General features: G+C 38.5%; 1 protein-coding gene across 1 annotated transcript in view; it reads right to left on the bottom strand.

Moving 5' to 3' along the window:
- Positions 1-23,492: 23,492 nt before the first annotated feature.
- Positions 23,493-27,484, bottom strand: part of SRBD1 (S1 RNA binding domain 1) — a 124,212-nt gene continuing 120,220 nt past the window's right edge. The window contains exons 20-21 of the mRNA XM_075707254.1: positions 26,244-26,428; positions 23,493-23,782 (exon numbers count right to left, since the gene is read on the bottom strand). Of these exons, the coding sequence (XP_075563369.1) occupies positions 23,493-23,782; positions 26,244-26,428 (475 nt within the window). The remainder of the gene's footprint in view (positions 23,783-26,243; positions 26,429-27,484) is intronic.

Below are 27,484 nucleotides of genomic sequence, written 5' to 3' on the forward strand. Positions count from 1 at the left end.
AAACAGCCAATTGCAGCCTCCCCATAAAAAGCAAGAGCAGCACTTCTACCAAGAAGAAAACAAATATGACTGAAGGGTCAGCTCCCAAAGTCCTCACTCACAGCAAAGTGGCAGAGATGTTCAGGGAAGAGTTACACCAGGGGCAAAACTGAGTCAAGGTCTGAGGAAGACAAAGGTCTTCTCTTGCAACAACCTGCTTTTCCCTACGTAACCAGCTAATCTACAGGTTTAGCTGAAGAGGTCAAAGTATCCCTGACACATATGCTTATCTGCAGTTTGTAATTCCCTTCATGTACCAACATGACGTGTAGCAATGGAAAGGATCTCATTTTATCTTATTTCCTTGCAGCACCAATACTGAATGGAAGTGGTAACTTCCCTTCAGGTTGCCCTCTGGGCCAGAAGAACCAGGCTGTTCATTTGCTCCATGACTGCTGAAGCCACCTTCTTGCAGCCTGAACCCTACAGCTTGCCCACATTTCTGAAATAAGCCAGAATTTAAAAGGTGAATCCACCTGTTGTATGCCTGACATGAGCATGTGCAGACTCAGGTGAAGACAACCCAGACCTCAGTTTGTCTTTTGTTTCAGTGTTTGCCCAGATATCATCACACAACCACAACTGGAAATCACGTCTTCTCTAGTTTCTTGTGCAGTGAGTACACCTTGCAGCCTACCCGACTCTAACAAAAATGCTAAAATGACAGAGCAACTCCCTACCAGCTATATGGAAAGACGGAGGTATTTAATTTAGAGGGAAGTTCGTTCTTGCTTAAGTAGAAACTATTAACCCCAATGGGAATTTGGTTTTGGACTCTTTCTTCTATAATTGCATCCTACGTTTGCTAGATGGGTCTTTGTTGAAAAGCTGAGCAATTTGCCAAAGGAAAAGAAACAGAGGTGACCCTTGTACCTCCCTTTCTCTTGAAGGAGAAGGCACTAGAAAAAAAACTTACAGAAGGAAAGCATAAATTTATTCTAAAATGTCTCTAGTAGACTGGCTTTGAAAGGTATCAATTACAACTGAAAAGGGGAGGAACTTTTTATTGCTATTTTGGAAGAATATCAGTTCTGAAGAAATGGATGTCCATGAGGATATTGCCTTAACACACAGGGCAAGTATAAATGACTATTCCAAATTTATTGCATGGAAGCCTACCAGACTCTTAAGTCATCTAGCATTTTATACCATTTAGAAATGTACTTAGTGGAAGACAAGACTAGACAAAGGAGACATCAAGTTAATTTTAAAAGAGAAAACATGAAGGAAAATATCATGTTCTAGAAGTTGGAGCAGGAATGAATTGCATTTTAATTTCCTACTCATATTACTTCAGGCTTCAGCCCACTGAAATCAGAGGCCTATGGGACTAGGCACTGAAAAACACTTCTCCTTCCTGAGGAGCTTATAATTAAATGCAGGAGGTGGCAGGACACCCAAAGTGATTTACCCATAGGGCAGTGGCAAAACCAGGTTTAGAAGCCAGACTGTGCCCTGTTCCAGTTCTCTCTGCTCTGCAACCAGCCCCGCTGTCAATGACAGTAGTAACTGGCTCTTTAAAAACAATCAGACTTCATACAAAGGAGAAAGCTGTGAGAAATGCATTTTTTTGAGGAAGGTAGAGGAAAAGGATGAAGTCTGCCAACAAGTCAGCCTACTGTAGCAAGGGGACACATTACCCTGCTGCGAATAGGAGGCTAATGTACAAAAGACAGGACACCTACCAACTGCAGCTTCTCTTTCTATGAAACACAAGACTTAGTTTAATTTCCTCTCTCATGAGCATTAAAAGCCTTAAACTTGCATTTGTACCTTAAGCAGAGTTGCACTTTTAATTTTAGCAAGTCCAAATGATCCTCTCATTGATATCCCCAACGCCATAAGAGTATGAATTATTGATATTGCTTGACTTTAATATTTTATGCTGCTGTGAAAATAGATAGCAGAGCCAAATCACAGCTTGCAACTAAATTATGAAGGTCATCTAAAAGAATGCCAAGCAACCAAAGTCTGCTTCCCCAGATCAAAAGAAGAACTGCAAGCTTTCTGTTGAGTTATACTTTCCTCTATTATTTATTAGTCATACACAGCTGAGCAAGGTTTGAAATAAAATACTGGAATCTGAAATGCATTCCAGGAAAAAGGCTTGCTGTCATCAGCACATGCTATTGGCTACAGCATTTTGTAATGAACTGTAATTTTCTGTGACAAGCATTTACTTGTCACAGATTTCAAACCAGCTTCTTGCAAAATACACCAAAGTAACCTCCAAGTGGCACTGCTAATTGCAAGCTTACTAGGTAAAAACACAAAGCGTAGCTGAAGATGGTGACCAAATGGTCATTAACTGCTGAAATGACTGATTTCTCAGAGATCTTTACAATTAAGGATCATATTCAATAGCTTACAACACCATCTATGATATCTGAGAAAAATAGCATCTGTAGCACAGCTGGAGCAGCTGTGTTGGAAAATCAATCATTGCCTGGCAACTGAACAACTGATTTTCCATCAATCAGTACACAAGGCATTCTGTTAGGTTTATAAAACACATAAATTTGTTGCAGTATCTGCAAATGCAATAAGTGGGTTGGAAATGTAAGAGTAATAGATAAAAGACAGGTTTAAAGCGGCTATCATGCTTAATATGAAAAGAGCTGTATTTATGCATGCTGTAAATACAATATTACGGTAATGAACAGATGAACTGCTCAGTGTGATTAGCTCTGACAACAGATAGAGCCAAGAGTAATCCAGAAACGAGGACTTTTTCCACCATAGCAAACATCTTGTGCTACACAACTCTGTAATTTTTCTTTTTGAGAAAATGGTCATTCATGGAAACAGTTATTCCCGGTTGTGCCAAGAACTCATAAATCCCTGCAAATTCCTGCAGCTTAGGCTTTTTTCTAGGATTTTATTGGCCTAACTGAGCCCATCAGCAATACTGCAAATCTTATCATTCTGTTGAGATTACACTGCTTCTATAATAATTTCTCCAAGCTCATTTTTAAAGGACAATAAAGATTGTAACTGTTCTTCTAACTCCAACATAAAAGAAGAAGTGAGGGTGTGGGACTTATACCAGAAATTGTACAAGTTAGTACTACAGCTATGATATTTTAATGCTTATAAAACATAAGGCTATTGCCTGATGTCAAGCCTCAGCAAGGGGCAGAGATGCATTTGTGTGTAAAGTAATAGCCATAACTAGTCACGTTACTCAACAGACCTGCGATAGTCAACAGCCAGGCTGGCAATCCTTGAGAAGTTGATATCCTTCCCTTTGGACACTGCTGCCTCTGTTTAGACATGGCCATCTGGAAGGCAACAGTCTCTTCATATAGCCTTCCCATATTGGACTGGGAAGCCCTATTCCTTCTGACTCTGTTTTACCCTGGAGCACCTCTTATGACCCCGGTACCCCCAGCCTTTCCTCTCTGTGCCCGTCAACCATCTCCCAATAGTACTGAGCCGGTCCGGAACTGTGGAGTATTGGCATGGTCTTATGCAAATGCTGCTAACAGGAAGATTCACCCAACACACCTGAAAAATCATATATTGCCTTAAGTATGCCTGATTGAAGAAGAATTACAATGGTTTTAGATAAACACAGGGAGAACAACCATGCTAACCAGCTTAGCATTGCACAAAGAACAAAGCAGTTGATTATTGATGTAGTCAGGCAATTGTAGCCAAAATGACAAGGCAGGTGTCAGAAATTCATCACAGAGGAAAATTACCAAATGCAAAACTGTGGCCAATCTTAATTATCGTAAACCTGTTCTTAATCAGTACAATTGATAAAGTCCTCCCCAAAGCGATCTTCCTCCATGTATCTGGGAGATACACAAGGAATATCACAGAGGCAGTTTCCTGTAAAAGTGAGCTGTTTTCTAATTTAGGCATTTTGATTTCCATAAAGTTATTTCTAATCCTGGTAGGTCTACTCGTCACCATGCCCTATAGTGGGTACTAAAACATTTTAAGGGCTAGAGACTACAATGATATACCAGGAAAAAAAAAAAAAAAAGTAAGGCTGGTAAAAGGCAGCTTAGTCTTTATATGATCCCCAGCTGTGAAATCCTACCTCGTAGTACCATCACATACAAACCTATAAAAACACAAAGACTGAAAGTTTCTGATTTAGCCAGGTAGCATGTCAGCAATAAAGAGAAATTACTCTCTAGCTTTTCTTTGACATTCACAGGTGCTGTCTTCTAAAACTGTTAAAAATACAGTACTGAGACCGCAGCACTGAATGGTCCTTTGTGGAATAGTACTTAGAAAAATATCAGATGCCTGAAACAAAACCAATTTCATTGACTACTTAGGAAATTCAAATAATTTCATACTACTTTAATCCTCAAGAACATCTTCCCCCTAATATTTTCAAGAATGTTGACATGGTATCTTTTTTTTTTTCTTTTTTTTTTTTCTTTTTTTTTTTTCTAAATGTGATCTGTTTCTAGTTGCTGTTTTTCTACCTATTTGACTTTCCCCAGAGTTTATTACTTTGAAAAATGTGTGATTGGGACTGGGGATCTTTGAAGCTGAGAGGAAATCTTTGCAGGAATAAAGAAATATTAGGCTTAGAATGCCAAACAGGATTCAAACTTTCCACTAACTAAAGACTTCCAGTTAGCACTAGGTTTGCAGCCTGAAAGATAAAATTAAGTTGCAATATATTTGTGAATACTTGTAAACTCTAGAAATCTTTGATATTAGTTCCTACTGTAACAGACAAGAAAATGCAGAGGCACATTTTAATTACCTGTCAGGAACTAAATAAAAGATTTGTTTTATTGAATACTCCCTGTGTGTAATATAACTATGGAAACAAGTCTGAAATCCAATTGACTTTCTATTTACAGGCTCCTAAAGAGCTATTAAAACATAAAAGTGAACTACTTAAAACCTGTTTGAAGTTTTATTCTTCTTTAATGTATTTTTCACCTGTTTGATGATTGTTTATACTTTGTAGCATGATGAACTGTGACATTTTTTGCCATTTCATCATGTTGAAGATTTTGCTATGTTTAAGTCAAAACATAACAACGTTTGCCACAAAAAAGCTGTTGTAAGAAACCTGACCATGGCAAAAATGTGTTTTAAGCCAACAGTGACAAAGCTCTTCACATTCATTTTCAAGCTCTTATTTCAGCTCCATTTCAGATGCAGAGAACAGGGCACGTGCTGCACCGAAGAGGTGATTGTCTGAACAAAGTAGTCAGATTAGAAAAGTAGCAAGAAAGGAACTGCTCTTACTGCTGTTACAGATATGGCACACGGAAGCCTAGGAAGACAAATGACTTGCATGATAGTTCTTCAGGAAGCATAGGGCAAAGGCAGGAATTGGAACTGTCTACTCACACCCTACTAAGCAGATAATCAGCCATTGTTTATATTCATATTAGTGATGTGCACCACCCGATCATCTAAAACAGACCATTATTCTCCCTGAATAAACATCGTGAAATGCCATGTTGTGATATCCAAGAATTTGGACTGTATCCTTACAGAAGATCAAATGTAAAATATTGGTCTGCATAGAGCAGGTATCTTGGGTCTCACCTTGGACACGCTTCCAAATCTATCCACAGCACAGTTCTGGTCTACTGAAACAGATGGAGGTCTTGGCTCTCTAGAGGATCAGAATACAATTCTTCAGTTGTAAAATGCTTCACTTACCCATGTTGACCAATTCTTCCTTTTCAAAACAGCTGAACTGACAACACAAACTCACATGCCAGTGAGATCAAGATTACCTACAGTGTTGTAGATATTATTCAACCAGTATTACCATCCATTACTATTGAGAAGTCCCAATACCTTGGCTTGGATATGCTCACGGGTGAATACCTCATGGCAGAAGTGCATCTTGGGGGCAGAGGAAATTATTTTTAAGTATTTTATTTTGGTTAGCTCCATGTCTTAGAAATACTCTGATGTTTCACATGGATATTAGCTGAATGTAGTAACAAACAAGTAATGCTTCTATCATTACCCTGTCGCTCTCTCCTGGCAGGTGATAGCTTTCATTTAGCTAGACTGTCCTTTCTTCAAGTATGGACTAGAGCCATGTGACATACCTACCTAGGAAGTACTCACACCTTTGGAAACTCCACCTGATGTCAAGTACTGAAATACATGTCCCTGAACATGTCACTTCTCTGAGCAGGGAGACTGGACTAGACAATGTCCAGTGGTGCCTTCCAACCTCAATGACGCTGTGATAAGACCTTCTCACTAACATGAGTTACCATCAGCATGTCAGCCCTGTCCCAGCTCCCTACCCTGGCTTTCCACAGAACTTGAATCATGTTCAGAATTCCCACTTCATCTCCTCAAAGGGCTTCCTAAAAACCTCAGGTGTGTATCACTTCTCTCATACAATGGAGCTCTCCATAGACCAGAGTTTCCCTCTTCAGGAGACATAAATCTTCTTAGGGATGGGTTGAGCCCATGGAATGAACTCCCATGGGAAGGATAAACTATTTCCTGAGACTTAGTTCTACCATCTTCTGGCTCCAAGTGCAAGACATTCCTTCTGCCTTGTGTTCTCTAATAGAAATAAAAAGCAAGATGTACACATGCAAAACCAAATCCAATCTGACAAATGAATGTACCAAAACATAATATCCTATAAACTTTTCATTCCTTCTGACAGAAGATGAGTGCAGACACATGATGGATTTCAATCATCAGACTGAACAGCTGGAGAACACCCAAATCCAAACAGCTGGAGTGCACCCTTCGGTGCATCAAGGGGTGCACTCTAAGGAATTATGTAGACTAGAACTTGCAACCTACTTCACACTTGTGGAAAACCATCATTAAATAAGAACAATGATTGTTTGATCATTGTACAACATCTTCTCTCTGCTAGCCTGAGGAGTAGGGAACAATAAGGTTGATTGTACACCGGGTGGTCCTGAAGTTTTCCTTTAATTACACTAAAATGTATCCAAAATAGAACAATATAAAACAGTCTGCTTGGAAAAATCAAACCAGCTAATCATTTTATACATACTTATCTACTTGCACGGTTTCACTTCCATTTCTTAATTTTATTGCACGGAGAGGAGCAGGTGGGTCAAAGACATGTTTCTGACTGTGTAACCTTAGCTTTAACACTACTAGCCCCAGGTCTTACAGCCTGGAGCGAGATATACAGGGACATTTCTGTTAATTTTTCCTGTTTCAGTCGACCTCACTCATTAAGCCCCAAAGCTTCTGATAGCCACATGTTGTTGGAATATTCTTTTCTCTTAGTGACGGAAACTACGGCTATCGTAAAACTGAAGTTCTACAAGGTTTTTGGCATTCATGCTCTGCATTCAATTTGCCTTCTGAGCTTTGCCTTGGGTGCTGAAAAAAATGGAGGCGTTGGCAGTGGCAGTCATGAGACTTTGTTGGACAGTGGTGTGCGTTCTCAGGGGCTTTTGATGTTTCAACTTATTCCTCCTTTTATGTGCTGTAGCCCAAATACAACATTATTCCAAACAACCAACATGTACCCTGCCCATTTGTACCTACACCTGAAGGCATGGATTGAGCACAGAGACAGTCTTTTCCAGTAAGTAGAGGGAATTTCAAAGTTTTCTTGGATGTTAATCTAATTGTGTTTCTAAACCGTGTTACGTGCATACAGACCTGGAGAGGCGGTTAGTTGGAAACAATCCACCACAATTTTGGAAGCTCTGTGTCGGTAGTCTAGAACTATTCAGGACTGTGTATTACGTTAACCCCAAGGAAATTACCTTAAGCAATTATCTAATTAGGCAGAGTTTTCTCTCTCTCTTTTTCCACTTATATCCCATCTCTACCACCATCCTAGCTGTCATCTCATTTGTAACAATCACCCAAGAGGCATATACAATGAGAAGTTCTCTGGCCAAGTCTCCCACTGCTTATACACAAATGACAGATTTGAAACACATTACAAAATTCCTTCATTCCTGCATTCCTAAGACAGCCCAAAATAGTCAGCCCTATGATGTGAAATCTGCCTTCTGCTATGAAGATGGGAAAGCCATTCAGCTCAGAAAAACTGCTGAACAAATTGTTTGGAAATTTTACATGCATATGCTAATACACTTTCTCTGCTTAGGTGGAGGTGCTCCCTGTAGCATCACTGATTATCGGATTATCTAGAAGACACCACATTTTTAATTTAGCTCTGTTTTTTATAAGCTGTGCTAATAAAATCTGCACCCCATGGAAACACCCTGCTCATTAGCTATTACCCAGCCTCAGGCAGCACAAGTCTGTTTACATTACAAATAAGAGATAAAATATGCTCATTGCCAGCTTCCCCCTTCCCGAGGGACACTTGTCATGAATCTATCCTGCAAAACTATCTCTTCACTGCTCTCCCCTGACTTCCCCTTGCCCCAGGACACTTTGCCTTCATTTATCTCTTTCGGACTTAACAAACCACTACAACTACCTTAGATCAATTTCTCAAATCACAGTTTAATTATTTAGAAGGAAGTGAGCTTTTGCTCTCCATTAAAACAATGATCCCTACCCCCAAGGAACAACATTAAATCATTGTTTAATCCTTATTACTGCCTTAGGCCTCCCTTGGTACTGCAGTGTTGTTGAATCTTCATTTCAATATTTACCACTTAGATCACTTAAGGGCTGTCAGCTTTAATAAAATTTTATCAATTGGATACTTATATTATTCACAGTTTCATAAAAATAACAAGACCTGCCTTGGTATTTCACTCATATACGGGCTAATTCCTTTGACTGCTAAGGGATTTCATTTTATTAGCATTTATATATAATGTGAGTGATTTTTTTAAACTGATATATATTGCATGAAGTTAGTAAACAGCATCATACTAAGTTACATGAATTTTAATATATGCATCACTAAGTTTACAACTGCAATACACACAAATAGACCAACAAGGCAGATTTCACTGTGCAGCCTCCTAAAAAGCCTGATCTTCAAAGAGATTTTTCTATCTCAAACCCTCTCTGCAGAGTATAGACTAGTGACAACTCTCTGTGGTAGGTACGCAATAAAGATATCCCTGATTATTGGTTTGCAGAGGGTTTTTCTGTGAAAGAACATGTTAAGACTTCCCACATTCAATAAAACAAAGCACAGTTTCACAGGGAATGTACCAGCTCTACCAGTAGGCTAGCAGTAATACAGTATTACTTCATATTACCTCTGAGATCAGAGAAGTGAACTATCTCAAGTCTGAAAAAGGAATTTCCAGTGAGTTTCAATATTTAGCTATACTCATTTAAGTAGGAATGGCCATTTTCTATGTACTACTCCAAGTCCGTCTTGGACAAGAGAGATTCCTGGAATCATGTAGCTACAACTACAGCCCAAGCACCTCCTAAATTTCTGTGGCAAGTGTGTAGTTTGTCACTGCATCACTAACAATACCATGACCTGTTTAAAGCTAGAAGCTACAGTTGCTTTGGTCTTAGGTCTGCAATGTGTTCCTCTGAACATGCATAGTGCTGTAAGACAGATCCCTCTTTGGACTGGTACTGCTGGCAGATTCAGTGCTACACTGTTGAGATCAACTTTGCACAGACTTCTCGGAAAACTTCTTTATCATACAGTAGAACTGTATTCTTTCTGTTAGAAGAACGAACAAGGTTTTCCCCAAGTGGATGTGGATTTTTACGTTAGAGGAAAGGATACTGCACTTTACATTAAGAATAATTAATGCATTGCAAGTCTGAGAAACTTGCACAAAAGGGATAATGAATATGTTGAACAGTTCAGTGGAAGAGAAGTAGAACTTATATACTTTTAAAAAAGATTATTTTTTTCCAAAATAAGGTATTACAGAGCGACTAACATTCCTGAGAGTATTCATGTCTATCCATTCTGCCTTTGCCTGAAAATGTCTCCCATTCCACCCCCATGCTTCCTTTTAGACTTGCCTCCCCTTACCATCTTTACCATCATCCTTTTATCCCTGTTTTTAATAGGTTCTCTCTCTTCTAGCAGACTTTCTTCTGTTTTCCTTTGCTTTTCAATTTTTGACCTTCATCAAATCTCTTTGGAAAATATCAAAGGACTTCATGTTTCCTGCTGATAATTTTGGCTCTTTCACCAATTTGAAACCTCTCTGATTGCAGAGCCTATGTATTTAAAGAACCTAGGTAAAACTTGGAAAAAAAAAAAGTAGAGGACTTAAATGATCCTGGTTCATTTTAAATAATGAATCATACACTGAGGACGGTGAGTGTGAAAATGTCAATTATTTAGAGGTCTGGATGCTGTTAAGTCACTTCTGGATATAGGATTCTTGACAGCTTTCCTATACATAGTCAGGAATAACTATTCAGAAATTGCATGAAACTGGATGAGATTGAATAGGAAAAATGTCATCTTCTTATGGAATAACAACAGCTACTGCATTTTAAATTGAGACTTTACCACCTTGCTTTAATCTGAATTCACTTTGGAACACAGACTAAGGTGCCAAAGTCAACTGGCTGCTTGCAAATCCCCTGCCACTACTTAGTTTTTGTGAGCAAGGCTGGATTTTGCATTTAAAAAGTGGGAAGAAAAGTCAATTAGAAAACAAAAAAAGGAACTACTTGCATTACACTTCTTCAAATTCAGCAGCATTTTCAAAACAAACTTTACCAATTATAAGTGATCAACTCTGCTACACACATACACCCTGCACTCAAGTGTGGAGACTTCCAGTATCTTGCCAAAAATGGTGATTTCAATTTTTACAATGGTTAGGAAACAATGCTTGGAAAACATCACTGGTTTAGCCTAGACAGTAGGACGAGTTAGCACCCACAATCATTTACAGAATGAGAGCCACAGCTGCACCCCATTCCTGTTGGTGTTGGTAGAAATTCTGCCATCATCTTCAGCTGGAGCCAGGTTGTGTCTATGAATTGTTTGAACATTTATTACCACTTATCTTTACTGCAATAATAGGAAGAGATTTGAGTTGCAGACTGGGACTCCTAACATGCTCAAATGAATTCAACAAAAAGCCAAAGAGCTTCCAGTCTACGAATAAGCCATACCAAGGCAACTGAGGGCCACAACCAAGAGCTGTGTAATATACAGTGGTCCCAGTAACCAAACTGCCTAGGGCTTTATTATAATTAAAAGACACCAAGAAAGGCTTAACTTTAAGTGGAGCCTGATAATTAACGTTAAAGTTGAAAGAGTAGTAAAGCAGGGAGCATGACAATTAAACATGCCTGAGAATGTAAATATATGGATATGAAGTGCAGAGTGAATGTTGCCAATTTTCAAGTCAATTTTCCTAGTGAAAGCTCTAGTGGGGCAGACAAAAAACAGAGCTTATAAAAGAACCTGGTTGCAACCTTAGCCACAGAGTCTTGACCACAGCTCCATAATAAAATTACTAGTATATTAAGCATGTGAATGTGGGGTGATACAGAAAAGAAGATGGGGCCCCATGGCTGGCTGGCAAGCCAACTGTGATTTTAACTGAAAGCAGATGCTTTTCAAGAGAGAATAGGTGCAACTTGCTCTTTTATGCGAGTCACGCTCAATTCACAACCATTTTCTTAGATGTACACCTTCAGCACAGGAGTTCATGTGGCCTAAATTGAATGTAATAATCCAGATGGGAGTATAGCGATTCTGCATCCTTTCAACTAGAGGGTCATGTTACGCAGCTCTCCTATTTAAAAGCATATAAAAACGCGAGCTATTCAGTGTGCAGCTGAGAGTGCAAGAGCTTTAATCTTTACATTATCCATATGAACGCACTTTCTATTTTTGTTTATTGTGCTACACAAACCTAATTGCTGTTGCTTTAGAACCAGCAATGACTACTAAAGGGCAACAAACAACTTCAGGCTTTGCTAACACCAACTTTTACTTTTTGGTCACCAGCTCTAACTTAACCCAGGGTCAACCATAGCTGAAAGCCTTTGCCAGCTGGTGGCGTTTGTAAAGCCAGTGGTCTGAATCCACCTGCACGTATAAAATGAAGACAAAGGAATGCCCATGACTAGTGGCGTGATCGGCTGGCTGAACTGCAGTGTGAGCAAGGAAATCCAAATCTAAGAAGGATCCCTCTAGGCGGGTATGGATTGAAGAGCTGCCCTCATTTACTACAATATTATTTAGTTATATGAAAGGATTTCAGGCTCTGACATCCCCAAGCTCAGCCTCTTGCTAAAGGGCAAAGCTCCACCAGCGTCACTGAGCTGTGACCTTAATTCATCAGGTACTACTTTCTTGACAAGTACTGTGATTTTTAAAGCACTTTTTAATCACTTCATGTGAAAACTATTTAATGAACTGATAGATTTTAAAAGAGGTCTTCAGGAGGATGGGCAGAAATATGGATAACCTTTTTTGTTTGCTAGCCTCCTACTTTTCATGCTCTGTCCTCCTAAGCTATATTGGAATATGCCAAATTGCATGAGCTGTTACCTTATGGAGCCTCCTCCTCACAGAATGCATCTTTTCTTACATATGGAGGCGTTAATCCCTAGGTAATCAACAGCTTAATTAGTTCATAATGAAGATGAAAGGCTCCCTGGCTTATGTTCTTGCTGATTCTTATAGGTTTTCTTGTTTTATTTTATTCAAAGAACTATGGGGTGTTAACAACTACTGCAATAAATCAAATAAAAGTAATATAAAACAAGGCCTACCAGTAGCTCCATCCTGCATTTTGCTTGCACTAGGAAAGGCAGCTTGGCATTGTTGCAGGTGCGTTGTTAGACACGGGAGTATAAAGGAAGCACAGGAACTTTTACCCGTTTGTCTCCTGAGTCTTGTCTTCTTGTGTAAATGTACCCAAGCATACAAGTGTGTTACCTTAGCCCTTTTCCATGACGAGCGACTGCATAGCTCTGGAAAGAGAGTGAGAGAAATCATTTGAGTAATCAGAAAGTAGTTTACTTAGGGCATAACTTTTGCCTCATATGTCCTCCACCCCTGTGAATCAATCCAAACTTGTGACTGATTACAAAAGCTTGAAATGGACACTGTTCATTCAATCCTTTTGTTCAAATTAGAAGATGAGGTTGCATGTTGTAACCATATTTTAACCAGCTCCACGTACATTTACGAAAAAGATCAGAGTTACTCAGGTCTGCTGTCACCTATAGAATTATTTATCCTTTTTACTGGAAAATTATACCAATTCAATAGTTTTAATAAAACCCAATAAAACTTTCACTTCCTTTTTTTTTCCCCCAGCATCTGTTCAAGGCAGTGTACAGATGGAAATCTGAGATACAGAGAAATGGGCTGAACTCACCAAAGTCACCCAGGAAGGGTTTGAGCCTTAGCATTGCACCATCTACTCTCCACACGTATACTGAGTTTACCCATTGACTTCCAAGTGGATCCGCTCTTTTTTTTTTTTTCATTCCTCTATACATGAAAGTAAACTGATCAGTAATAAACAAAAAATAATACTGTATGCTTCCTACCACGTGGGAAACAGAAGTGCACAGTGCTCTTACTACCAGAGCTAACAGCCATCTGCAGTACAATGATGCAAAATAATTCCATTGAAGTGATGTCTCTCTTTGGTTGCCCTTTTTGATAATAAAAAAGGAAATTCTACATTCAGGTTCAGGTCTGCAGAAACAACTCTGCAGCCACTGCAAGAACTCAATACAGAATTCCAAATTTCAAAAGTATGAGATACACTAAACACAGACAAGGAGTCTAGGCATGGTGACTCATATTTATAAACAGTTACACCATGAAGATGGTTCTATATTTCATTTCCATGTGAAAGCAATGTTCTATTTGGATCAGTCTTCATTTAAAAGGCAGGTTACTATCAAATGCAATGCAATTTTGTATTATAAAGTGATCAAAATAAAACAAGGGAATGATAAATCAAAATGCACAAACCAAAATCTATTTATGTTATTTGGAGACACTGTGGACTTGTCAGTTACTCTAGAAGAATTTTATGAAAATATAATTAAACTCCAAAATCAAATCACTTTTTTCCTCTCATTATATATAGGCCGCTTTATAACAAGGCATATTAGGAATACTTGCCTTGCTCGCATGATGAAAAAAATTCTGTTTACTTTTATTATCAAGCATCATATTAACTACAGCCTGCAAGTGCCATACCACCTTTTAAAGAAACTAATTGCAAGCCACTTTCAATATTTCTTCTGTTTTTAATTTAATACCCTCAGAGAGACATAATTGGGCTGGAAGGGAGAGTATTCACTGAAGTCATGAATTTGCTGTATAAATACAAACAAGGAAGAAAGCTAATACAGTAAGGGACTGTGGGATTAATTTTGAAATTGTCTGATTAGTGGATTGCTGCCCGTCAATAATTGCCTTAGATTTTCCCAAGGCCCCGTCTTTATTGGAGTCTGGCAAGTGCATCTGCCTACAGATTCCGTCAATCAGGTCTTGCAGCTGGGAGGGTCTTCAGAGAGAGCACAATTGTAAGCCTGCTGGGGCGAGTTGTTAGACAAAGCAATATATACCAAGCATGATGAACAGTCAATCTCTGTTCCATTGATAACATTTTACTTACTAAAATTTTGCTATTCCGTTTGGTATATGCTCCTTCAAGAGTTATTTTAGTGAAGTACCATTTAGCTGAGTTTGAATGAAAAACAACAGAGGTCTTTCTGCAGGATGCAGGAGGAACACTGCAGACACCGAAATAACACAGTACACTTGTGCCTCTTGCCTTATTTTTCCCTGTTTATTTTTGCCGGTGAGATGAGTTTTGCTCCCTCAGGACGCTACTAGGAGAAGCATGCAACATCAGAATTTTACAAGTGCTTAAGCCACTGGGAGGATAAAAGAACAATTTAGAAATGTCACCCAGAAAGTCTGGAGTAGATGTTGCTAAGGTGCAGCTTCATTTAATTAACTCTTTAAATAAGTAATTCCTGTGAATAGTTCTAGCTTCTGGAAAATAAAAAACAAAACCTTATCTCCGTTTTCTACACTAGTAGAAAACTATGAACCTGCACCCTCAACCAAATGAAATGTGAACAAGCATTACTATTTGGCATGTTGATCTGCAGAGTGAAGATCTGCTAACCAAAACCATCCTATTTTCAAAACCACCAAAAAACATTTTTTTAAAACTCTGGATAGTTTGTTCCTAGACATATTTATGTCTATCTTGCCAGCAATTAGCCAGAAATACACAAAATAGATTTGTCTATGAACATAGTTTACAAACAGAAATGAAATAATGGAACAAAGATGTCATACATATTTATGTTTTTGTTCTGTAATGAGTATATTGGATATTCATTTTTCAGCTACAACTGTACTTTTTTATAATCATCAAGATACAGAGGAGCTCCTGGAATGCTGTAATTGCTTACATGCAAGGCGAACTTAACAAAGTCTGCCTCCAAGGCCAGGATCCCTCATTTTATTATGACCAGCAAAGCTTCAGTTTGAAATGCTGACTAACAACATTAATGTTGTAATTAACACTACTTTTACAGCACACATCGTTAGCTTCTGTGGATTTGACAAGCAAGCTGATACCACTGAAACACAGCTTCGCCTGTACTGAAACACACCGCCTTAATGTAAATCCCATCTGAACAGTCACACTCCCATTTGGATACGATTGAAATCCCAGTTCACCGATAGCGGGTCTAAGTTTGGCTGGAGCCTCCCCCATTTATTTCTTTTTTATATGCAGAATACAATCATTAGCTTCTGTTGGGTAACATTACCAAACAGGTTTTAAAAAGGGACTCAAAAAGCCTATGAAAGGGATCCTGTGGTGCGATGCCTGTGATGGAATGAGATTGAAACCAGTGGAAACTGGACTCAGGACTGATGACTTTCCTTCTGCTCCTAACCAGTTTTTAGTCTCTCATTTAAAGAACAAGGCAGGAAAAGACATTATAACATCTCTGGAAAAAGACCTTCCTTCAGCCTGCAAAGTCAAGCACTCGGAGGCTAGGAAATACCATTTATACTTACCCTTGGCCTCTTATAATTATGCTATGTATATGCACTACACCATTGCCTTGCCTCAGATGAAGTAATCATATAACACCTCTCCTGTGGAGCCCACGCCTCGCTTAGTGCAGAGGATGGGGACTCCAAAGGATACCCTTGAACACTTTCCAGCTTTCAGGTGCCTGATTTGTCATTTTAAGCATGAATCCTTTACTACCTTTCCCATTTAAAGATCATACGATATCAAGAAGTTCTCCTTGAATAGGGACAGTCTGTAGAGAGTTATGCCTTCCCACATGGTTGTGATCTGACAACGACCCAATCAGTTAATACTGTAACTGTCACCCTGATTATAAGGAAGGTGTTCTAGTATTTCTCACAACAAACCCAGATACAAGTTACATTTAAGGACGTAGAACATATGCTGAAATAACAAAATTGTACTTACATTTGAAAATAAAGCTCTGCAGTGCTCTGATTTACCTAGGAGTAAATAACTCACTGCAGAGCATTATGAAAAAAAAAAAAAAAAAGAAAAAAAAAAGACTGGCATAGAGACATAATGATAAACCAGTGATATTCTGTTCAACAACGACAAGAGAAGACTTGAGGAAGCCCCTCCTCTTAAAACTGGAAAAGGAGCAGAACTGTTTCCGAGGGCTTTGACTGCGGGCAATCTTGGAAGCTCCACTCCCACAGGAGGGAGTTTTTATCGTTGTTTTGCTGGTCTCTAAAAAAGGACCAATTGTCACTGGTCCAGCAAAATCTGCAAGCAACGGAAGGTATGCAAAATGACATCAGTCCCCAAAGAAACACACTACTGCAACTTGATCCAAGTGAGAAGCTTAATACTCTGAAACGTGGGAAACAGACTGTGACAGAGACTGTCAAGGATTTCCTACTGCCAGGCAGACACTTTCCTTTTATATAATTTTGAATATTTTTATTAATTTTATAAGCTTTACCACCTGCCCTTCCCTTCCATGAATAGTGCCCATGTAACATCATCACACACAATAAACTAAGAGCCCATCAACAGCAAACACAGGAAGATGCTTCTTTCAGCTCTTAGATTATCACTCCCTTGTGTGTCCAAGGAAACACAAGGCCTCATAAAACATATCGAAGATTAACATACCAGGGACACTTTGGACAAGTTGTAAACTAGACAACCCACAAGAGACAACACCCTGAGAACATGCTCAAATTTAAAACTGAGTAACTATTTCAGTCATGCAGCACACCAGCAGAGATGGTCTTCCAGGTAAGCAAAGCTTTAATTTCTTTAGAGGCTAACAAGCATGTGCTTACATAAAAAAGTTAATCACCAATGCAGATCTCAAATCATTGATGCTGTACGCTCTTAAAAAAAAAATTCTACCCAGCACATCAATAGCTGGATTTTCTGCTATTTTCAGCTTCTGATTGGCTCTGCATCTATCCCTGTGCACTGAAGATAGCAGCACACTAATTTCACGGAATAGAAGAAAGCTGTGACAAACTCTACTCTTTCCAGGACTCTTCCCACTAGGTGTGGGTAGGAATTCTCGTGGCTGCAACTGCCCATGGCGCTGGAGTGCCCTTACCCGTGTGTCGGTGGACGACACATATGCTACACACAACAGCTGCACTCTCTCAGACAGAAGTGCTGATAAGCAAGGATTGATATACTTGTAATAAACTAGTTAGAAACAGCAACACTGGGAAATGAGAAGTAAATCAATTAACAGCACATACTTCGTGTTTCTCCCACGTGAAGCCAAATGTTTCCATACTACTCTTCAGAAGCAATACGCACTGGTATGAGATATGTAATTTCCTTTAACTATAACAAATACTTACACTTACTCTTTTTACCTTCATGTGAGATACAGGGAATAAGAGATAACCAGGCTCAGATTCCATTACTACTACTTTACCATTACATTACTACCATTCGCATTTCATCATCTTAACTTCATTCCCGTAAGACTATTTACATTTCCAGGATGTTCTTCCTCAAATCCCTTCATTTCCTTCCATTTCCCCTTTTCTGCCGCTCCTTCTCCTCATCACACAAAAAAGCAGTCATGGTGCCAATATACAGTCTCTGGTATGTGACAGTTTACGCTCTCTGCCAAGCTATTCCACACGTTTGATTCTGAGGTGAAAATACTTTCCTAAGATTTCACTTCTATTCAGTCTTTTTAAATGATCCTCAAGCATAATAGTTCTTCTCATGACATTATTTCCACATACCTCATTGTGAGTCACATGCAAAAAAATCCACTGCCTGACCACAAATAAAGGCATAGTCTTTACCAGAAACATGACTGATGATGAGATATGAAAATGCAGAACTCCAGCTTAGCTGACTGCGTACTGAAAACACTTTTCATATAGTAACATACAAATGTAGTAGGATAAATGGATCTATAAGATAAGGAGAAAATAACACTTTGATTAACTTTTCTGAGGTGGTGGTCTCCAGATTACTTGAAGACAAACAGCCTCTCCACAAGTAAAAGCCTGAACTCAAACAGATTTAATAAAGCTAAGGAAATCATGTGTCTCCCCAGCTTACTAAGTTCCCTTCTTTGTTGCTCCTTGTGGAGAAGAACAAGAGAGGGAGACCAAACAAACAAAAATTTCCAGTGATATTACTTGGACTGCTGTGTTGAGCATGCCTTAATCTTCTTCAATTCTAGAAGCAGCCGAATAAGATAAAAGCTCTAACCAGTGAAACAAGGAGTAAGCAGGCCAATTTCAAAAGCTTATTGGTTCCTAGTCAGGGACATAGAGCAGGTGAGATGGGATTCGAGTGCTTTACTCTGAACTTTTAGTTAGACTTAAAATTCTCAATGGGATCAGTCATTCCGCTCTGGGCACAGCCACCTGTCCTCACTCACTTCCCAAGAGTGGAGAATCTCTTAGGATTCTTGATGCAGCTAGAACATGCCCAGATGAGACCTAACAGATATAGGAGCAGCATAAAACTCAGCAGATTGATTAACAGCAGCAAGCCCTGTTGTACAAGCTCACACAGAAGCAATACTCCAGTACTGCTCCTTCCCAGACTGAAGAAATTTGTTGATCAAGTTGCAGAAGCTGTAGTAAAGTCTGTGGTGGAATACATAGACTTCTCATGATCTGCTATTCAACTATAGCTCTCTGGAAGTTGCCATCAGCCACAGAAAAACTTTATGAGAACATGCTGACCTGTCACAAGTGACTCATTTATGTCTATCTGGAAAAACACCCAACCACTCAAAGTTCCAACATGGATTAGATGGAAGCAACTGGTAAGCTCCTAGAGACACCTCTGAGTAAGCAGCATGCTTCAACAGCCTCCTGGCGGGAGGTACCTGTAGCCAGGATACTGTTGCAATATCCACTGAAGGGACCATTTAGAGGCTCAACTGGAAACAGGCAACCAAAGTTCTCTAAAAACTAGTCACTGAGGTTTGCTGTAAGAAATGCAGACATATCAGTTATTTGTGAAGGTTTATGGAGTATGGATTCACAAGGATTTCTCAAGATGAAACACTTTAACCATTTACAGCTTCTACATGCCTGTGAGGAGGCTGAAGAACAGTTGGGACTAGTAAACCGAGGTGCTCTCAAACCTGTAGAAGGTCTCTAATGGGGAGGAGGGGAGTTACTGACTTGCCTAGCTCTTACGTACACCCAGAGACACAACAACTCCCTCGCAGCTCTTTAGGAAACCTTGAACAGAAGGAAGTGACATAGAGTAACATGGACTGGCGTAACCAACTGGTTCCCTCCACTTTCTTACAGGACTGATAGTCCTTAAGCAAAGCCAATTAGCTACATAAATCACCCTCAGGAAGGCTAGAAAAGCAAAGGCACTATTTGGGCTGAACCGAGAACTTGGCGTTCACTTCGGAGTGGGTGAGGTTCCTTATATAAAGCTCTGAAATTAGGCAAATATGATTCATGTTTGGTTTGTAGCTTACAGGCATAGAGTTTCTAAGTGTGTTTGTTGTTAAATAAATACAGACAGCAAGTTCAAGACGCACTTCTACAAAGCTGTTAGATTATTTGTTCTCCTGAATTATGCATTACCTTTGCTCGGTATGCAATTTTTCTAATGCAAGTACCCCACAAAGCCCCAAATTCCAGCACGTCTATATGCCATATGGACAAGCTTCTCCAACCGTCTGCTCCTCATGGAAATTCTATTTGTTTTCCTATTGATTTTATTATGTTTAACAGCATACTAAATCATTCCTGAGGTTGACAAGTTTCTGGAAAATTGATATATGGTGTCTAAAACTGCCTGGGGCAGGAATAAAACCAAAACAAATGGCTTCTTTTAAACTCTTGATTTGCATTAGTACAGCCAGGCATACAAGTGCCATCTTGTTTGGTGGAAGAATTCTTCTCCTTTGTGTAACATCTAAAGCACAGGAAATCTTTAGAAGCTCTTATGGGTTTGCATATCGGAGGAAGGCAATTGCAAAATACCAGACTATTTGAGTGAGGGTGGGACTAAAAAAGCAGATTGTCAGCTAAGATCAATGGGCTGGATTCTCTTGTGGAGAGGTGGAACGGTGAGTAGATGCCTTGGAATCTACAGCTTAAGGCAAAAGTAAAATTTTTAGTGAGACTTAAAGACTCATATTTAATTCTTCCCCTGAGAAACTGTACTTGGAAGCATTTAAGTAAGGTCAGCATGAAGCAGGGATTTTTGTTTGTTTTAAATCTTGGGGGCATCACCATTAAGCACTACAGAATTTGTTCCAAAGACTGGACTGCACTGTGAAGAGCATCTCAAGTGGGAAAAAGCACCCAGCCAGTAATTTTTTCTTGGTTCAGAAACTAAAGGGGGAGATGAATTAGGGAAAACGGTCTTGATGATTTGATGTCAGAAATCTGAAAGCCACAAGAGTTCAAGAGGAAAACTGATTAAGAAGAAAGAATTTTAAAATCTCCAGACAAAGATCTGACAAAAACAGAGAAGGTCGTATCAACACATATTCATCCTTGTTAGACTCTCATTAGGCTGTCATAATGGCTGTGTTCTGGCAAAGTAAAAAAAAAAAAAAAAAACAAAAAAAAACCCCTAAAAAAACTTGCAAAGAAAAAATACTTTTGTGGGAAGTAGTTAAGACACTGAATTAGCTGACAAGTAATAGGATTACATTTGCAGAGCTGCAGACGTTTAAGACAGTAACAGTCATAAACTTCCTATTTTGGTGAGATTAAAAAAATTCAAAGACATAGAGATGACATTTTGCAATAGTCCCTGTGATGCCACAGAATAAGCTTCTGAGTTCTGCTAAGGAGAAACCAAACTAGCTCATGACTACATAAGTTGATTTGGAGGTCAGTCCTCTGAGTAAGCAAGAAGCCTCCTGTGAATTAACAGTGAGAAAACCAGTCTCAAGGAGATGTCTTTCATTTAGAGAATTTTATGATCATCCATGAGATACACATAAAAATGCAGAAAATGCTATGGTACTCATGATATTAAAGATGAAAAAAATTAATTGCAGTAACAAACAAAATAGTACAAAAAGAGAAAATACTTTCTTAGCTATTGAATTGAGCTTCAGGAGAAGATCAAGTTTATCTCCTTCTTAGAGAAGGCCAAGCAAATTTAGTTCATTTACTAAGTGCTTAGATACTGTAGAGACCACATATAACACTCAACAAAACTTAGATAATTCTGACGGAGATAGCAGAAAGTACTGCAGCGTTATCAGTGAACACATCACTTTCAGAAGAAAAAATAATCTTAGCTTGTTTGCTTTGCAGCTGTGCTTTCAAAGACAGTAACATGGTATCACAGTTTCTAATTTCATACCAATAAAATTTACTTTGCAGAAGTATTATAGGAAAATTTCAAAAGGCCTGAGAAACATGACTCCAAGCTGTGTTGACCTTCGCATCATAGAGGATGGTCTTTTTTTCTTCAGTAGAAAAAAAATGCAGTTAGCCTAGTAAGATCCATCTCCTTTTTTCCATCTGCTAAATGATTCCATAATCTCCAAAACACACTGTCTATAGCTAGCTCTTAATTTTGAAAATTAAAGCACAGAGCTGGGGGATTAAATGATGCCAACGTGTTCCTAAGTAATATATAGTCCCTGTGCCAACAGCTATTTGGACATTTGCAGTTAGAAACCTTGTCATCAACGGTGTTCGACATTTGCTGTAGGTGTTGTCTGTGTTCATCTGTTAAAGACAGGAGTTTCTGCCAAGTTACAGGCAAGTTTGATGACTTCAAAAGAAGAAACATCCAATATACCAAAAAATCCCTGGAAAGGCCACATACATCTCCTGTTGCTGGAGGCTCTTCTGCCACTATACCATTGCCTATCCTTTGCAAACTTGGCAAAACCGGTAAACCCTTTGAAACACCACCAAAACAAAAAGTCTCTAGGTGGAAGAAACAAACCTCATGTGCTAGGCACTCCTAGCAGGAAACAATGAGCATTCTTACTAAAAACAGAAGTCTAGAAAAGCTTTTTAACCATCTACAAACAGCAAGAAGTTTTTTTATGGAGAATCATGCCTTCATGAGCATAGTGTGTGAAGACAAGTGTTGAAGAATTGTTCTCCACTCAAAACAGGCATAAAAATACATCAAAGATGGAAAAAAAAAAATTAATGTCAGGTTAAAGGACTCCAAGACAGACTAGGACTATTTTATTAAATCAGGAACAACATCCGGCCGTGGGCTGTAGTCTGGTATTAAAGCTCAGGAAAGTGCATACCATTCAGAAGGTCAGACAAGTGCATCCTCACAAGCTGCATCCTTAAGCTGAAGTGTTACTGATGGAGCACATGTTGGAAAGAAAGAGAACTAGGACTGTTAAATCACTTGTAGAACCAGTACACTGAGAACAGAGAGCCAGAACTGTTTTTATTTTGCACAAGTATAGAACAACATAGATGTCTTTTGACACCTTTGAGCAAAATTCCTTAAACCACAAGGTACATTCAAGTGTGTTAATCAATGATAACTGAACAAGCAGTAAGACAGGTAAACAGACCTGCTAATAATGTTGCTTAAATAAATTAAAGCTGAATATTTCTGAACTGTCAATAGTATTAGCAGATGCTCTTTTTTCAGTCTACTTTTGAAGCAATGTCATCACTGACTAACTTAAAAAGATCACTTTTTTCTACAACTAGGTACCCTCTTTTAGACTCTCAACCAGAAAGCAGGCAAACTGCATGGCTGTTTTTTTGAAGGGGAGCAGAAGATGTGTCTGCTTGTGCAGTACTGACTAAAGATTGAGACAGTAAATCTTGCACTGACAGAACAGATAAGAGATCTGTCTGACAGTCCACTGGAATTTCATTTGCTCTGCAGACAAAATAACAAGGTTGCTTGGAGGTAATCCAATAAACTGTTCTAACAATTATTAACAGAAAGGATTCAAGAAATGTGCAAAAACTGTTAGATTAAAAAAAAAAAAGAAAAAGAAGCAAGGCTGCAGGTTTCAAAATGTGTTCATTGTCTACACTGTCTTCAAATGCCTGAATCTGCAGAACCTTGCTGATGTTACTTAACCTTTAAAATGAAGGCTCAATCATAAAAAAAACACTCTCATAAAACACGAATAAGGTCCAACGTTATCCTCAATCGAGGAATGTCGACATTAAGCACTTTAACTTCCACTCTTTCTCCAGGACCTAACCCCAGGCTTCTTCGCTTCTTCACTTTAGAAAGTTTTGCTTCTGTTATGTTTCGCACTGGAATCAAACCTGCTTTTCCCACACCAATATCAACAAAAACTCCAAACGGCGTCGCATTTTCAACTTTTCCAGTCAGAACAGTACCAACACTTAAGTCTTCAAAGCAGACTATGCTTCTCTTGAAATCAGGTTTATCAAAATCTGTTATAAGAAAACAAGAAACAAAAATAAGACACTGGAGTAAAAGCTGGCATTATTTTCTAAGTGTTATTTCCACTAATTAAGAAGTCATCCCGAGGTAGCTCTAAGATCCCAAATACTGCTTCATTATGTTTTTTAAATAAAGACCCATCTGTGATAAACAACTGATTTCTTGTATTTTATGAATCACTTTAAAATACACCAATTCCTGGAGTAATAAGCATAGTGAACTCTGTGGTATGAAACTATCACAGGGGCATCAGAAGCGTGTAGTATATTAGCTAGTGACTGAAAGAGTCTTTAAATTTTCTTGGAGCTAGGGAGAAAAGACTTGAGGTGACTTTTACTTGAGATACATAAATTAAACATAAAATACTCAGTCTCATCACATACTACAGAGAAAAGACAACAATGCACTATTCATCTGCCCCATGACATCACACAATCAACTGCTTGCCATGACATCACACAATCAACTGCTTCTTTGCACTGACAGCTTAAAAATCACACATGCATCATTATAACCAGGTAATATCCCAATATACAAAAGTTTGCATTCTGCATTTAAGGAGACAGATAGATCTTTTAAACTCTCTTGTTACTTGCTTGCCACTTTCTGCTCCTGCAGAAAACCCTTCTGAGCCATCTCAACTTCCCTTTCAAGCTTTTCCTACTGCTGTTTTACCTTTTCCAAGATATAACAGGACTGAGATTTTCCACACAGAGCATCACCAAACCAGGATTGCAACCATTTTCCTATATTTGCCTTTGAGAAACAAAGTACAGCCTGAACAAGTTTATAGCTAAAAAGCACTGGAAATCAATCAGCCTGTAACTTCACCAGGCTGTGGATTAGACCCCAATCGAGTACACAAGCTGGCAAATGCAGCAATAGGCTTTGAATGACATCAAATTTTCTACTGAAGGAAGGTACCTAATTGCTCAAGTCCAAAATGGTTAATCTTATTGTAACATTATACTGCGCAGTGGCACTTCAATGAAAAAAGCAACTGAACAGCCATTCAGGGCAATAAGCACAAGAAGATTCAGAGGAATGATGCAAGTCTTTTTAAATGTTGGTAAATCTGTTTTTTCCCCCCATCCTGGCAGATTCATTACAGTTATCTGATTAGCTGTTCAACTTTAATGTTAAAAAGACAATTTCTTGCAAGAAATGCCTTGCAAGACCTTGGCTAGAAAAAGATATTTAAAATAATATGATTAAAAATATTCTATTATTTCCCTTTCCCCAAATAATTCTTCCCATTTTCCTTTGTACTAAAATCATTCAGGAAAAATAAACAACATAGAATTTCAATTAAATTTAAGAGAATACATAGGAAAGCTACTCTTTGTCTGTAATTCCCTAATGTCACATCTCTACTGCTAGGAACAACAAAGGAATTGAATCTTCAACCAAGATTATTTTTTGAACCCGGGTAGAGTACAAACCATTCAACCTGCCTGAGCCCTGTTAGATGTGATGCATTTCCTCACTGACAGTCACTCGCAGGGTTGCAAAGGCAATGAATTACAGCTATACAAGGCTACGAGGCTTCCTGCTCCAGTGACAGAGTCTGTCTACAGTAATACTGAATGTACTGCATCAGCAGAATATGAGTATTTCCACTGAAGATTCTCTTTTGCTTTTATATCTTCATATGTTAATAGTTTATCCTACCGTAAGTTAGATGCGAGACCACCAGAACAAATGGAGACATAGAAAATACACATTTTCAAGATCACTAGTGGGAAATATTTATAAAATCTGCAAGGAAACTACTAATGAACTCAAAAAAGGGTGACAATTTTTTTTTAAGCATAAGTTTATTATTTGTTATTACAAGCCTGCATCTTTGCTGCCTACCTTTATCTCTTGCTGCTGTAAGAGAATCCATCTGTAAGTTTCATTAAGCAATAGCATCTCCAGATGTTTTATTTCATTGCTTACCTCATCTTTCTTCCCCTCCACCTCAAACTGTTCAGCACTACCGCAAAGTTTTAACCAAGGTAGGTCATGAGCCATGTGCTCCGATTACACTTGTCTCCAGGAACCAGTGCAATAAAAGAGCAGAACTACACATTACTACGCTACTGCTCCACAGACCTTTATTACTACTGTTTCAGCTTGCTCTCAGCATTCCCCTCTGTGATGGAGAGTCAACACAGATTTAATCGGTAGAGAGTTAACATATTGAAACTATTTCATTTGTTAACAGCCATACAACTCCCCTTCCTACAGCTGAAAATGCCATGATTTAAGACAGGATTCACACTCCTTACCTACTGAGCTGGAAAGAAACATCTGACTATGATATAGCCTTTACCTTGTCCGAGAAAAGAAATAGAGTTACATGTCCATGAAAATAATCCACTACTGACTTTAGAAGAAAAAGTGCTGTTCAAAACTGGTATGCAGAACAAGCAAACTGAGAGTACAACCTTCAAAACAAAGGTTTACCTGTTCGGATGTCAAAGCCTTCAGGCTGAGTCAGACCATCAATGATCAGCTGCAGTGTGTGCACCGTTGTGTTTAGCCTTTTGGCTGTGCCTTCCAGCCCTTCCTTTTGAATTACTGCATTTACTTTTTCCTGCATATCTGATTTTCCTATGTCATTTGCGTTTCCTCCAATGAAAGATAAAAACCTGCGAAGTTCAAAGATACAGAGAGAGATTTGTAACATCCTTCAGTGGGAACTGAACCTTTGCTATACCTAGGAGTTTTAATTACTTTTGCACTGATGCATGAACAAAACTTCTGATAAAAAAAATGAACAGTGAACAAATAGTTTCCCAAGTTTGTATCCTCTCGACTCATCACTGATCCGAGACAAACATGGAAATTTTGAGTCTCTCTGTATACATGTATATCCTGGAACACGCTACAAAACTAGATGCAAAATTGCAACATGTAAATCACGTCTCAAACAGAAGATTTATGTTGTGCTAAAACTGAATCTGATTATGACTGAAAGATTTATCTTACCACAGAAGTTCCCTAGAAATATGCGAGTTCTATAATACTGTTATTTTTAGTTACTCTTATTGAAGTTAAAATGAATGGCAATTTAGTAAAACAACAACTAACATTTAAAATATTAAATTAATAGAAATAGTCTTTAACCAAAACTACGAATAAGAAAAACTAAATAAAATCCTCTTGTCTATGAACTTCATGGTTAAGAACAGTTAGTTTTTCAGAAAGTAAGGAATGACCAAGTCAAAGTAATTCACACAACACAAACACCCTCTTCCTTCCCTATTGTTACATACACACATTGCAGATTGAGACAAATTTGGACTGATATCTAAAAAGGCCGAAAAGAAATACTTTAAAATAAGTATGTCTTGATCTGGGATCTCTTTTTAAAAAAAAAAAAAAAAAACAACAAAAAAACCCCAAACTAACCAAAAAAAAACCCAAAACCCCCAAACAGAACACAATTACTGAGATTTTTAGTTCTGCAATGTTGGCACATACGCTGAGAAGCACAGAGAACAGATGACAAAATTTCACATGCAGTAGTGATGCCTTAGACAATGTTTATTTCTCAGTGAATAAATGTCTGTATTTTACTGAAGGACTTAAAAATGCAAAACAAGTGTTTAATGGATAGAAAGCGATGAAATTGAGGATCCAGCTCACAGTACAATGTAGTTCAGCTTCTAAATAAAGCAAATTCTCCTTTTCTCAGTAGACAC

The sequence above is a fragment of the Pelecanus crispus genome, chromosome 3 (genome assembly GCF_030463565.1).
Source record: "Pelecanus crispus isolate bPelCri1 chromosome 3, bPelCri1.pri, whole genome shotgun sequence".
Classification (NCBI taxonomy): Eukaryota; Metazoa; Chordata; class Aves; order Pelecaniformes; family Pelecanidae; genus Pelecanus; species Pelecanus crispus.